General features: G+C 38.3%; 1 protein-coding gene across 1 annotated transcript in view; it reads left to right on the forward strand.

The window, feature by feature from the left end:
• Nucleotides 1-15000, forward strand: part of LOC138047099 (serine/threonine-protein kinase TAO1-like) — a 28035-nt gene that overhangs the window by 10067 nt on the left and 2968 nt on the right. The window contains exons 3-19 of the mRNA XM_068893814.1: nucleotides 517-690; nucleotides 985-1030; nucleotides 1977-2035; nucleotides 2644-2692; nucleotides 4112-4153; nucleotides 4675-4735; nucleotides 4891-4942; nucleotides 5045-5084; nucleotides 5725-5821; nucleotides 6011-6092; nucleotides 6682-6879; nucleotides 9329-9475; nucleotides 10706-10921; nucleotides 11414-11608; nucleotides 11969-12145; nucleotides 12725-12964; nucleotides 14520-14732. Of these exons, the coding sequence (XP_068749915.1) occupies nucleotides 517-690; nucleotides 985-1030; nucleotides 1977-2035; nucleotides 2644-2692; nucleotides 4112-4153; nucleotides 4675-4735; nucleotides 4891-4942; nucleotides 5045-5084; nucleotides 5725-5821; nucleotides 6011-6092; nucleotides 6682-6879; nucleotides 9329-9475; nucleotides 10706-10921; nucleotides 11414-11608; nucleotides 11969-12145; nucleotides 12725-12964; nucleotides 14520-14732 (2088 nt within the window). The remainder of the gene's footprint in view (nucleotides 1-516; nucleotides 691-984; nucleotides 1031-1976; nucleotides 2036-2643; nucleotides 2693-4111; nucleotides 4154-4674; nucleotides 4736-4890; nucleotides 4943-5044; nucleotides 5085-5724; nucleotides 5822-6010; nucleotides 6093-6681; nucleotides 6880-9328; nucleotides 9476-10705; nucleotides 10922-11413; nucleotides 11609-11968; nucleotides 12146-12724; nucleotides 12965-14519; nucleotides 14733-15000) is intronic.

The raw sequence follows: 15000 nt of genomic DNA on the forward strand, positions 1-15000 counted from the left end.
ACCATTTTTGAATACGGTGTATAGGTTAAGGAAAAATCTTTTCTTTCTTTCTTTTTTTTTTTTTGCCTTTTGGTTGTGATGAGTGGTAATAAGATGCTAAATTTTGAAGAGTACATGTAAATTCTCATTACTTTGGTTGTCTTTTACGAGGTTCGTTTGTTGTTAAAACAGGAACCTCTGACAGGAAGTGTCAGAAATTTAAAATATACAGTTAGTTCAACCTATAAATTGCATTTGCTCGATGTTTCACAAATCTAGCCCCTTTATACGCCATATTCCAAAATGGCCGTCATGTTTGCTTGCAAATTAGCCCTTGATGCCCAATTCAAGGTTAAATAATTATTCTTTTGAATTTTTATTTCAAAAACAAGACAAAAGAATGCTAAAAATGGCAGCCATTTTGGAATAAGGTGTATTGCGTGATGAAAAATTATGAAGCAGTGATACAAACGTTATTTACTTCATCTTTATCATGGAAATGATCAATGATTAGGACTTGAGGTTTCTTTCCTGCAGGCCAGAAATTTCAAAACAAGTGAAGTTGTGGCCATCAAGAAGATGTCCTATAGTGGCAAGCAGTCTGGTGAAAAATGGCAGGATATAGTAAAGGAAGTTAAATTCTTGAAGCTTTGTAATCACAAGAATACAATTAGCTACAAAGGTTGCCATCTAAAAGAACATACAGCATGGGTAAGGAAAACTTATTGTAACCCTGTTGGTGTGTTAGTTTTATTTCACATAATTATGCATGAATGTACTTGCATAAATCATATTTGATTTTTGTAAAAACGACTTTGCACTTGAAAGAAGTGTAGAAAGTGAATTTAGAAATGGGCACAATACTGGCACCAGTGTAGGTGTACAATTAGGAAGAGGGGCATCTAAGAGTTAAAATCTCTAGTCAAGAAGAGTGTGTTAGTGAAGGCCTTATTGTTATTTTGTTCCTGTACTTTCTATATCATTTGTTCATCTGGTTTCTTGCAGCTTGTTATGGAATATTGTGTAGGATCTGCATCAGATATTTTAGAAGGTAAACCCTACTGTAGAACTAGGTCTTTTCTGCTTAAAGTGCAACTATTATCAATTTTTTATCCCTTGAATTTTTAGCTTTATTATATAGAATTCCAGGAAAGACAAAAAATGCTGTTTACCGTATGGAAATATAGATCTGCATTGGTTCCGGAGATAGTTAACTTTGAAAAATGTGTAAAATATGCAAATGAGATTACTGATGACCTCATTTACTCAACCCAATATAAAATCAAGTATATAAATAGAGCTGTCACGGTCAATTGGCAGCAGAGACCATTGAAACTGGGTAGGCTAATAGTTATGCAGGCAACACACCTCTGGCTATAAAGAAATTGGTTCTCATGGCAACTCCCTGTTTTTCCAGTCCCCCTCAACCCGATTCAATATTTTTGGTAATCATAAGCTATAACAACATTTAGCGAGGCAACAAACTCGACCTAAGGTATTTATATGCTTGCAGGATCATGCAGATGAGGCACCATTGGCAAATATCAAAATAGAACGCCAAATTAAAGGTGGCCAGCAAAGTCTTTAATATCAGGGATGTCTGGAACCCAGTATGTTGCCATGGTAACAAAACTGGTGTGCTCATATTGTGAAGCACATCTTCTAGAATCTTACTGCGAAGAAACAAGCATTTCTGATTCAAATTGGCTAGGATATCTTTTTCCATCATACTTGATCATAATTTGGTTGAGTTTATGACATTGTCACTTGGCTAATTTGTATACTTTGAAAACTTCATTATCTCTGGAACAAAAAGAGATACTTGAAAATAGTAAACAGCATTCTTCTCGTACAGACTACATGTTAATGTCTTTAAATGGCTTAGATAGGAAAGATGTGAATTTTGTCATAGTAGCACTTTGAAAGTTGTTTGTTTGCTGTTAGTACCCTAACTTGAGAATTAAAAAAATGAGATGTTCTTTTATTTTTGTCTATAGTCCACAAGAAGCCTCTTAGGGAAGTTGAAATTGCTGCAATTTGCTATGATGCTCTACAGGTTAGCATATGCTTTCTTCTTTAAGCTAAGGGAGGATGACTATCTGGGAAGCCCATTAGGCAACTAATTTATGTACTCTACAACTGTCAGCCCCTGACAGAAACACATCAAGGCTGGGTGATGGTACATGTGATGGGAACGAGTCCTAGCAAGGCTGTTGCCTAACAGGAGCGCGGTAGCCTGGGGCTCCCAAAGAATAGCTCTGGGCACCTTAATTTTTCACAGCAACACCTTTCACTTCATACGTTGTGTTGTGTATGTTGGGCTCCTAAGTTCTCAGCGTTTAGCTCTGAGGGCCCCTTAAAAATTTTCTTAGGCAGCAGCCTTGCCTAGCAATGATCAGGTTTTTCTCATTAAAAGAGATTTTTTAATTGTTGATGGTGACTCTGGGATACTCAAAATAAATCTGAGTGCTCCTTTGGGTGCCGCGAATATCCCCAAATCACCATTGATAAATGAATCTCTTCATTCACCATTCATTTTGTAAAAATTTTAATGTTACTCTCACTGTGGCTGAAGATGATATTTGAAACATCAAAGCATGTTCCTTTTAAAAACACAAAAGTATGGCTGTATTTTTAAATATATATATTTTTTCTTTTACTTAGGGACTTAGTTATTTACATAGGAATGGAAGAATCCACAGAGATGTGAAAGGTAAGGTGTTTTGAATGATTACATGAACAGGTACATACAGATGCTTCATTTGAAAGAGCTTGCTACCTTGGTAATAATAATCATTGATTAATTAATAAATATACTATACATGTTGTAATGAATGTTCCTAGGAAGGGTGCTGACGAGGCAAAGATCCTCAATGCTTTTACAGAATCAGGAATATGTTGATATCTGTATACAAATGTGGTTTTCAATTGTGTGACTGATTATACTGAACTGTCATTTACCAAAAGTAGGGGTGATCAGTGGTTATATATCCAAGCCCAAAGCTGTGAGGTTAAAGGGACACTGTCACACTATTTTCAGTAACACACTGAAAATCCAAAGGAAGCTTTTAGGTTGATGGCAGCAGCAAAATAATGGCACTACTGACTCCTTTTATTGGGCATCTTTCAGGGCAGGAATTTGCGACCAATGCAGTCGCATTTGCGACTAAATTTTTCCCTTCGCAACTAAAATAATTATCTGGAGAAATAGCAAATTTGCGTCTTGTTGTCACCTTCGCTGTTTCGAAACAAAAGGGTTAGCAGTTGTCACTTTGCTGCTACTTTTGCTTAAATACATGACAAAATTATTTTGTTTTTCGCTGTGAATTTCCTCTGAAGATAGCGTAATTGTAGAGTAATGTAGCTGCAGTGTTACATGCACAGCTCCATTCCTTTGATCATTCGCTATTTTCATCGGTTTCTTTACACACAAGTATTGCGGGCTCGTATTTTTTTCCTAAACCGCTGACAACACAATGCAGCGCAGCGATTTTGCGACTAAAATTAATTTGCGAAATTGCGACTAAATTTTCATATCTTGTTGCAAAATGTGACTGGATTTTTTCGTTAATTTCGAACCCTTTAGCAGTGAATTGCCAAGAACAAGGAATACTAGTTGTGTTCAAACTTGAAAACGTTGGATGAACATTTTTTGCGTTTTTGCAGTGCAACTTGCATTTATTTTCCCTTTTATCAGCATACACTGTAGCAAAAATGTACACAATGGAATGCTCATTTTGTTTGTTTTCAGCTGTTCTGAAATGAATAGTACTAGCTACATGTAATCAGCTCCCTGTAAACCAATCAAAATGTGAAAGAAGCACTATTCATTTTTATAATCTCACCGTCTGTATTTAAACTTCTGAGTTTTTACCATCGTTATATTTGAACCTTACACTCGTGTACACATGTACTTACTTAATGTGTGCATTTATCCAGCTGGGCACAAAATTTAAAAGCTTAGTGCACACAATGTAGTTGTTTTGGAGCCAGGTAAGCACTAACTTGGATTAAATATCTCAGCAGTCCACAAGTTTTTATAGGATCCAACCAAGGATTAGTGCTAAGTACATGTATGCTTCAGATAATTCATCCCTAATTAGAATTCTTATTTTCTATTGTCAAATCATAGCTGGAAATGTTCTCTTGACTGAGGATGGGACAGTCAAACTTGGTGAGACTTATCTTAATTGCTTAATCCGGTCTGAATGTTAACTTATTTTATGATTTCCATTTTTCTTGCTTGAACTTTCATATCCTTCCCCAAAGGAGAGGAACATGAAACCTTTGACAGATTCTCAAGCCAATTCTTCAGTCGTTCCATTAACGTGTTAAGAACACCAAAGACCCCTGTCTGATTGATATGAGACTTCCTTCCTGGACAAACGTCACTGTAATCCTCACTGATCAATATTTTGGGTAGAAAAAGGACACTAATCAGAACTCCTGCAGTTCACATCAAAGCAAACTTTAAAGATCATTCATGTTGACAGATTCTAGCACAGGTTCTTTGTATGGTGCAACTGTATGCTACATGCATACAGGCCTCTGAGGGAAATTGCTACTGCTGCTCTGTTTTGCGTGAATGGCGACAGGAGTGTACAGTATGTTGTTTGACTAGGCAGAAGTAAGCGGTACTTACAGTGTATTTCTTGCATGAACACTAATAAATTCATCATGTTTGTGCCTTTTCAGCTGATTTTGGTTCAGCTGCACTTGCAGCTCCAGCGAATTCTTTTGTTGGAACGCCGTACTGGTAAGTTAACCTCTTCACACAAGGTCACACAAATTATTGAACTGCGGTCTAGAGAAGTATGGTTTTGAATGTTGTGTTGTACCTGGTATTATCTTTTTTTTTTTTAAATAACTATTGCTAGTCATTCATGGTACATTTATGGTTTTGTTGCCTAGGATGGCACCCGAAGTTATTCTAGCCATGGATGAGGGACAATATGATGGAAAGGTGTGGAAAGATATGTTGTAGAAATTCTGCCATTCAAACTGATTATTTTCTGTTTGATGAGTGTAACCCTAACCCGTTTGTTTTCTTGTCTCTTTGCTTTAGGTGGATGTTTGGTCCTTAGGAATTACATGTGTTGAGCTAGGTGAGAACTCGTTTTAAGACAGACCTTTCCACGGTTTCTGATGCCATATTGGTTGGGGGTGGGGAGCTAACATGGCTTAAATTACAGTGAATGTATGGAATTTTTGCCGAATTCACACCTCTATAACTCGGCTCCAACCAGCAGATTTCAAAAATTTTTTAGACATTTTATTAACATCGTTCACTCAACGGGAAATTAGATCATTGAACAAGGTGCGAAGTCTGAAAACTGGATATTACGTGTAGAAGTCTCCTCATATGGCTTCAAATTTCACGGGAATTTGCATAGTTTTGATTGCAAGGGTTTGTATGAAATTTACAAATTTTGTTTAAGGTCGTTAAGGCTTGATTCTGATCGGCAAACTTCACGAAAAGAATCTCAATAGAATTGCTTTTTGAGAGGTATTCTCGCCATCCACAATGCTCAGACCTTAAAGGATTTATAATGGTTCAAAGTTGGCAAAATTCCCTTACATTCAGTGTAATTTAAGCTGTGTTTGCCCCCCAAACAACATGGCATCAGAAACAGTGGAATATCTGTGTAATCATAATTACATGTATTTTCTGTCACATTGTATTAACTAATTAATTTTAGTTACAGCACAGATACTCATGAGTGTTTTCCTTTACTGTACTTTTAGCTGAAAGAAAACCACCACTTTTTAACATGAATGCTATGAGTGCTCTGTATCACATTGCCCAGAATGACCCACCCGCACTCTCTGCACCAGACCAGTGGTAAGTTATTGTCAATTAAAATTTGCAGCACTAAATAGAGCTAGACCCCTCACAGTTCTCACAGTTCTCACAGTTTTCCAAAGTTCTAGCCTCTGCCAATGAAAGGTCTGAAGATTTACTGAACAATGCTTCTAAAGGATTCCAAACCCATCCATTTGCTATCTTTATTCTTTTGCGTTTGGTTTCAAGGTCATCTTGTTTTGTGGAGTTTGTTCAAGTTTGCCTTAAGAAACAACCAGGAGCTAGACCAACAGCAGAAGATCTCCTACAAGTATGTTTAGACTATCTATGGAAAAAAATATTGTACTTTCTTTACTAGTAGTAGTCAGTGATTTGTAAAATGTGTTCAATGTCCAGTAAAATAGTATTTTCTATTGTACTGGGCCCGGTTGTTCAAAAGTCGATTAACACTAATCCCAGGTTAAGACTTAACCAAGGAGTTTATTTCTTCACACAAAACGTGGTTCTTTTTGTGTTTTTAGTTGTGTTCTGCTGAAGAACAGAGAACTTATGTTTGAGAGTATTTAATGCTGGCTGTTTACCATTCAAAATCAGATAAAGCATGATTTAAGGGTGAGGTATTTTAGGGTAAGACAGGACAGTGTCATGTTTACAATGGAGTCGCAAGCTAAAATCCAGGGTTTAGTTGTTTGAAATCTAGTTGAAGTCCTACATGTATTAATAAAACCTACACTCTATAGGATAGGTTGCCATGGTAATTCTACCAGGCTAGCATTAACCTATTATTATTGTGTCTAGCAACTCAATCTGTAGTGAGTTGATGTGTCAGTTCAGATGCAATTGAGTTTGAAAGAATAAACTTAAGAAAGGTGAAAAGTGTTTTGTTTGCTTATTCGTAGCATACATTTGTGTCACAACCGAGACCTGAAGGCATCATCCTTGAGCTGATTGAGAGAACTAAACAGGCTGTCAGAGCTCTTGACAACATGAATTACCGTAGAACAAAGAAGATACTTCTGAGTGACCCCACAGGAGAACTGAGCGAAGGAGAAAACTCTGTTGTTGAAAATGATGATGATGACGACAAGTCATTGGCAGTGAGTCTTTTGATGGATTTTTACAATGTAGTTGTTGTAGTTCATGAAAGGTTGCGTTTGTCCGGTAAATGTGATTATCATACTACAGAGAGAATACAGATCATGGTACTGTTCGACAAATTCCTTTTGCTATGGACATCTGTTCTTGCTTTTTAAACACAGAGTTTGGAAGTGTCAAGAGACAATATTTTCCCTGGCTTACATTTTCAAATTGTTCAGGTGTTTCAATATTGTTACTGTAACAATATTCCTTTCCTTTTATCTTTTGGTCTTCTTTCATTGGCTGGAGATAGGAGCTACATGTATAGCCATTCAAGTGGATTCATTGGCCTATGTTAATGCCATAATAAGATTCGCTTGAGATACTAACGAAACAGCTGCACAATAATAATAATAAATTAATAAATACAGTGTTTCTTGGAGATAAATGTAGCTTGAGAATTGGTTTTATCTTGAACAAGTTAATAAAGGTCAAATAGCCATTAAGAAAAGATCAAATGGCCAGTGCTTTGAGCCTTAGCCCTTTGTCAGATTGAATCACAAAGGTCTAACACTTGAAACATCAGCCATTTAATCTTTTCACAATCACTGTGGTAGTTTGACCATTATCAACTTAACGATTTTGCTCTCCTCCAAGTCAGCTCCACAGTTTCTTTAAGGAGGCTCCCTAGAGATTTAAAGCTGCTTGCAAGCTGGGCTCTAGTATGGTGTGTAAAGCCTGAATCGCTCATGTTTTTCTGATTTTTGAGACATCAGTGTCACCAAATCTGCAAAAGCAACTGCTACATGTAGTTTTCTCGAGTTCCCTTCAGTAAATTTTTTTTAGAATTGCTTCAGTTCTAACCACATACAGTTCCAAGCAAATACCCTATATTTGTTAAAATCGAATATATTTAGAAAAATGACTCCTTACAGAATATTGGCAAAATGGTCTGAACGGCCTTGACTTTTTACCACTTCAAAATGTCAGGCAATATCATTTTCGTAATGTGGCAAACAAAAACATTTCACCAAAGGAAAGTATAAATATTAAGCCAAAAATGGGAATGTATCTGCCGGGCATTAGATGTGACGTTTCCATGGTGATGGCGGATAATCCGAAAATTGACACCCAAAAAATAATAACTAGATTTCCTTTTGTAAAACATGCCCTGTTGTGAGGGTATTTGCAAATACTCTAGGGAGTCACCTTAAAACTAATCCCTTGATACACAGACAGCACTCTGTTTGCACAGTGATGGTACATGTACAGAAATGGAGGTCAGAAGAAACTAAGTATTAATTAATTAATCTTGATCTTGCTTACTGAAAGTCTTGTTTGTCTTCTATCTGTACTTCAGTCCTTCTTCCTCGTTGTTCCTGGTTCAGCATGCCATGTAAACTTTGATGGGGTGTTGGATGAGGGGGATGGGCCCTCTACATCTGAGGACAGCTTGGCTTTCTCTGAAGACTCCTTGTCCTCGCCATCTTCATTTTTCCGATTCAGATCAGCAAAGGTTCTGACTACTCATGTGTTGCATGGGCATGCGTCACATAATCTTTTTTTTTTTTTCAGTGTGCTACATTGTGTATACAAGCATGCGTACCTTCAACATTCGTCCAATCATTCTCATCAACACATGCACACCATTCTGTCATCCTTCAAGTTGTCTCGGTTGATCATCTTCTATCTCATAATTTTAGACTTGACTTTCACTTTGATTCTTTTTCTTGAGCTTAATTAAATTTCATTAATATGTTAAGATAAAGTGTCATTGTTTTGAAACTGATATGTGGCATTTGGTAAAATTTTAGTTTGGTTTCTTGTCTAAAAGCTCATTAGTGTAATGGTGGAAAGTTGTGGATTATTTTTACAAACATGGCCAACCGAATTGAGAGACATGCATGGTTAAAACCATTACTGTAACAACTTAAATTCTTCCAGTTAAGCATTGAAAGTAGTCAGAAGGGATGTGGAAGATTGGCAAATTTGCAAAAGAGCTGCAATATTATTATCAGTTACCGGTATTGGACAGTGTCTGACCAAGGTGACATTGTGTCTGAAAAAACTGTCAGACAGTTCATAACCAGGCTATCTAGTTTTATCAGCGATTTTCATGGGTACGTGTGAAACGTTTCACAGTTTTACTATAATTTAGGCATATCCTGCTTGAGCCAGTGCCGCTGTGGGTTGGCATGTCGGTCTTGATTAAAGACGAAATAAATAATTTTGATGGGATTGGTCAAGTACATAATTATATGTTTCTCTTCCCAAAATTTGAACTTAACGCATAGTTTTTTTATGCTTTAAGTTATTTACAGCCCTTGACAAGGTCTTCAAAGGCAGATCATAAATATTCATCCAGTATCTTCCTCATTAATTTTGTAATGGCTTTAGGAAAGTATTGTTATACAGTGTACCTCTTGACTGGAAAGTAGAAAGTAACAAGTAGTTTTTCTAATCCTTTAGAGTGCAGAAATTGCAAATGATATCAAAAAAGCAAGTGTCAGCAGTGTGGCAAGTGTAGCAAGCAGTACAGACAGCCTGCAAGGAGTGGACCAAGAGAGCGAAGTGGGTGCCACAGGAAATTCATCCATTGCAGTCGCTTCTATAAGTGTGAGTTATTTTTTGTATTTCATTTTGCGTCCCTTAATAATTATTAATACTTATGAATCTGACTTATGATGTGGCCTGTACGGCCCCACACGCGCTTTCATTGTAAAACTATTGGGAAAATCCCTGTGTGAGGGTCGTGCACATTAGGACAACCAGGGCTGGAAAGACCCGACTGGGAACACGCACTGCTCCGTGCAATGCAATTTAAGGGGATTTCGTTGCTTTTAAACATCCAAGTTATTTACATGTACAGCCAGGAAAGCAAATGCAAACAACGTATTAGATATTTTTTCTGTCCAAATTTTTGTTTCTCATTTATTCAAAACTTCATATTCTGAGTGCTCATGAATAGTGTAAAGAGCCCATATGATAAAAGGCTTATCAATTGAGTTTAGGTTGGGCCGGACAGGAAAATAATTATGTGACCCTCATTCATGGTGCAAAGACCTTGTTGCGCTCGGGTCGTACTCCATGACCTCTTGCTAAATATTTTCCCACCTGGCCCTCCCACTCAGTCAATTCTTGGGTTTCACTCACGTGATCAACAGCCATGTTTTTCAATGAAAACAAAAGAAGACGTTAGCATAATAATAGCTTTCAATTCCCGGAGGATTGGATCGGGACACCAACATGGCCGCCATTTCATTGTTTGGGGACACCAACATGGTGTCCGTGACGTCATGTGAAATCCAAGAATAAGTACATATTATTATTATTATTATTATTATTATTATTATTCTATCTCCTTTAACTTTATGCCGATTTACAACACAATAGCCAAGTCCATTCCTTGAGGTATATTGAAAGTGCATGGAATAATGAGCTATCTCTGAAACTGTGTGCGTAGTTTGCCAGATAATCTTTGAGAGATGACGCTTTGAAAATTTGAACTTTTACAAAGAATGTGTGGGTTCGTTAGTGCTTTGGCCACCCAAGAATTTGTCAGTTTTTGGTGGCTTATAATTCGCAGAAAACTTGTATGTTATTCAGACCTCAATGACCTCAGCAAAGATTCGCCCATTAGTACTATACTAAGAGTTCGTTAAACTCACTGTCATGTACCTCATAATGGAGAGAAGTTGGACAAGTTGTCAGGAAGTCACTGGTTTATTTTTTTTTTTTTGGAATGAAGTCTGCTTGGAGGCTGGATCCCTAAGAGGGGAACTTGTCAGACAGAAAGCAATGGCATTGATATTATTTTTGTTTGTTTGTTTTTTTTTACTTCTCCAGCTGCCTCAAGGGCGTCAGGAGGATGATAGGTTTGCAACCATTCGACCTCAAAAGATGATTGCAGAACAGAGGCAAGAGAACGAAATGAGAGATCAACTGGAGATTTACAAGAAACTGAGACAGAGCCATCAAAAGGAAGTGTTGATATTGGAGAGTAGGCTACATGCAGAAATGAATGAACACAGGAGGACGCTTGACAAGGAATACGATACGCAGGTGTGTACAGTTAAATGAGAGAAGGGTTTTTCCCCTTTAAATTGTACAATGGATTAACAAATGACAGTCAGTGCTTTGCTACAAGTAAGGCCGCAAGAAAATCATGTTGGCAAAAGGGATGCAAAACAGGCTAAGCTACAAAAGGCACAGTACACTTGTACATGTATGTACCTTAAAGCACCCACGGATTATTTTGTCAATCAATCAGTGACATAGCTCAGTGAAAACTGGAGCTCTTAAAACTCCATTGTTTTATCACTGTCATCATCGTGGAGAAATCCTTTACAAGTTTCATCTCTGTTTTGCTTTGACTTTTGATTTCCGTGAAGCATGATCAGCTAGGCTTGGATGAATTCAATTTCGATAGTGAGTCTTCTCTAGTTAAGAAGAGAGTGATTTTTATTGGAAATTTGTTCGTGAATGTCCGTGAAAGGATACACCCTGAGAGTTCTGTTGACTGATTTTGCTTGTACTACCCGGCCGTTCATGTAGGTACATCAATTTGAGAGAGAGCTGGACAGATTAAGGGCAAGACAGAAGACTGAAATGGAACAGAAATTGAGGCAGATGATGGCTGATGAAAAGCGACTGCTAAAGCACATCAAGGACAAGCAAGACAGTGATATGAAGGCGTTTGTTTCCGATCAAAAGGCAGCTTACAAGGCTGCTAAGAACCAGTTCAAAAAGGTATGCGACCCTTAGATTATTTCACGTTTGGAGGGGTGGCCGTAAAACGACATTTTGTGACGCTTTAAAAGAAATTGAGACACTCTATAGTACTTTTACTTTGTCACTGAGAGATCAAAAAGTTGAGTTGCTTTGTTGCTGCTAATTTCCACTTAACCGTAATTAAAATTGTTATTTCAGCTGTTATCATTTTTCTTCTGTGAAAGGGCTTGTGTTTACATTGTACTGTTGGTTTTTTTGACTGCAAAATTGATTTCCCGCTGTTTAGGACGAAAGTGGCCTAAATAGTTTTCATCATTGGTACTCGCCCCGGCTAAGACATGTTTCAAACACTATCATGATTGGCTGTTGAAATTTTAGGACCAAGGTAACAGAATGTCTTACCAAGGGAGAAAGAACACCTTCCAAGCTACTCAAGATTTGGCAATGAAGGAAAAGGTTCATGAACACAACATTGTGCGCAATGCTGAGCTAAGGAAGTTTCGCCGTGAGCAACTACTACAACGTCAGAACTTGGAGAAAATACTGCTCACAGAGGTTAGTTGGCCAATAAAAGAGTGGTCCATAGTTTCATCCAGCCTAGTATTAGAACAGATTGAAGCTGGCTCCAACCAACTGCACTTAGGGAAGTTGCCAGTTTCATCGAGTTGTGATTGGCTCATTGACCCGAGTATTGTACTGTTGTTGAACAAATTTTCTCCAGATTTGGTGTTTTAGTTTCTCTATTGAAAAATCGACTACCATAGTTGCACCAAAAGGAGTCATTGAGATAAACTTACGATAACTAGACGCAAATACTCGGGAATATTCATACGAGTAAGTCACACTTGGTTGCGTTTCTGACTGATTGAAAAATTGGGACGTGATTTTTTAGCCAATCGAAACGCGAGTCGTTTGAGGAAGAAAGTAGCCCAATTTTCAATTTTCAGTTCTAGACAAAAGGCATCATCTCGAGACTCTGGGGAATAAACTCGTATAAATCCTTATACATATTCCCCAGAGCCTCAAGATGATGCCGTTTGTTTAGGACTGACTTTTATTATATCGAAATTGGTCTATTCAACGTGCATTTCGGAGTGACATCCCAAACAAAATCGCGATTGTTTCATATTTCAGGAAATGAACAAGTTGGAGTCACAGAAGGACCTGTCACACCAGATGTTGATTAGGCATCACGAGTGTACACAGGAAATGGAATTTAGACACTTGAATGCAGTGCATAAACTTAGGAGAGATCAGCAACAGAAACAGCACAATACGGAATGGTCCAGTCAGGAAGAATATAACAAGAGGTTAGAAGGAGAACTTAATCGGAAACATGCACTGGAACTCAAGATGCAGCCTAAGACTCTTAAGGTAAATTGAAACTTTTTTGCCAGTTTTCATTTTTGTTCTTGGTAACATCTCCAAAAGATGGAGGAACGAAGCATTTTCTTTTGCCACCACCACCCGCTCTCATTTTACGGCATGTATATATATATATATTTATTATTCAACACATTGTGACAGTGTCCACAGAAAAAAAGCCCAAATGAAATATCTTTAATATGGAAGTTTTTAGCGATTCACATTTGTGATTTGAGGAGAATGTTTAACTCATTCCAAAACGTGCTAACCTTACTACAGTAAAAAAAGGTGGTTTCCAATGGTGAAAATTCAAGAAATACTTCTAACTGGCTGCATATGAAGTAAGATACTTCTTAATACACGTGATTCTTTGAGCGGAGATCATCGAGTTCAAGTCAGGCATTTTAACTCCACCTTTTTAAATTTGATTTATTAGTACCGGCGAATTCAAGGGTGGGGGTAACCCTGCGATGGACTAGCATCCCATTCCGGGGAGGGGGGGGGGGGGGGGGAGTAGAAAAATTCCTTGTCGTTTCATGCTAAGGAAACCGGGGATAAGCTCTGGCGTGTTGGGTCACTAGGCTCGGATAGCGCTTACCTATCAGGACGAGAACGGCTAAAAAATGCAAAAAGGAATTGTTTTTGCTAATTAAACCTATTGTTTTGTGGGGTTCTCGTAGCCGTCGTCGTCGTCGTCTTGCTTAAGCTTCCACCGCGCACCGGTGGCTCAGTTGGATGAGCACCGGGCTGTCACGCGGGAGGTCGTGAGTTCAACTCCGGCCGGACCAACACTGAGGGTCTTTAAATAACTGAGGAGAAAGTGCTGCCTTGGTAATTACATCTGCAAATGGTTAGACTCTCTAGTCTTCTCGGATAAGGACGATAAGCCGGAGGTCCCGTCTCACAACCCTTCAATGTTCATAATCCTGTGGAACGTAAAAGAACCCACACACTTGTCGCAAAGAATAGGACATGTAGTTCCCGGTGTTACGGTCTGTCTTCTGTGGTATATCATGGTTGGGAGGGTAAAAAGGGCGCACTTAATTTGGAGCCTCGCCCTGTTGTGCGACCCCTACCACAGCCTGTTTTTCTGTTGTGGTGAAAGTGATTAAATAAATACTTAAATAAGTTCAAGGGCCCTTCACAGAAAAAAAAAATGAAAACAAGAATTCAAAAACATAAAATGTCCAATGGACCATTTTCGAATTCTCACGGCTGGACTGGATCTAGCATGAAATGGAGGCTAATGCGGTCAAATCTTTTCAAATGCAAATTAGTTTGCCCTCATTAGCCTCCATTTCATGCTAGATCCCGTCCAACCGTTAGAATACGAAACTGGCCTATTGGCTGTCTTCAAAGTGGTCAGAGCGGGATTGGAACCCAGCACAACCGCATGCACTAAATACCGTAAGCGCAGGACCTCGCCGTTTCAATCAGCGAAGGCAATTTCGGGAACTTTTCATAGGTTTCCAAGATTACCAAAGACCGGCCATTTGTCTATTGGGCAAACTGACTTGTTCAAGTCTTATGGATTGGCGTACTGACTAGTCCTCTTAAATTGCAGGCTCGTGAGATGCATATCAAGAAACAGTACAGAAACGCTATCAAGACTCAGACGCTGCAATACAAAGCCTTCCAGAAGCAAATCCTGGAAAAAGCACCGAGAGAGAAACACAAAGAACTTACCAAGCAGATACGGGAAGAAAAAATGAGGAAGATGGCTGATCTCTCAGTGCAGTATGATCAGAGCATTTCTGAAATGCTCCAAAGGCAAACGGTAAGAGGCAGACACGATCCTTGCAGTTTTTGTATTGTTGCCAGTAGGGAAGGACTTTCTGATATGTCACCGATTCATCCTGGCACAGCAAAAAGCCTCTAGGACCTTAAAAGAATCAAAGAAATTATCCACACTTTTTCATTTAATACTACATTTTCCACTTCTGTGTTTAAACGATTTCATTTTAGTCCCATTTCCGGCTTTCTCCTTGTCAACCAAAATCACAAAGAATTTGGTAAATAGGTGCTAAATCTAACGTTTCGTGAGT

The sequence above is a fragment of the Montipora capricornis genome, chromosome 4 (genome assembly GCF_036669925.1).
Source record: "Montipora capricornis isolate CH-2021 chromosome 4, ASM3666992v2, whole genome shotgun sequence".
In the NCBI taxonomy this organism is placed as follows: Eukaryota; Metazoa; Cnidaria; class Anthozoa; order Scleractinia; family Acroporidae; genus Montipora; species Montipora capricornis.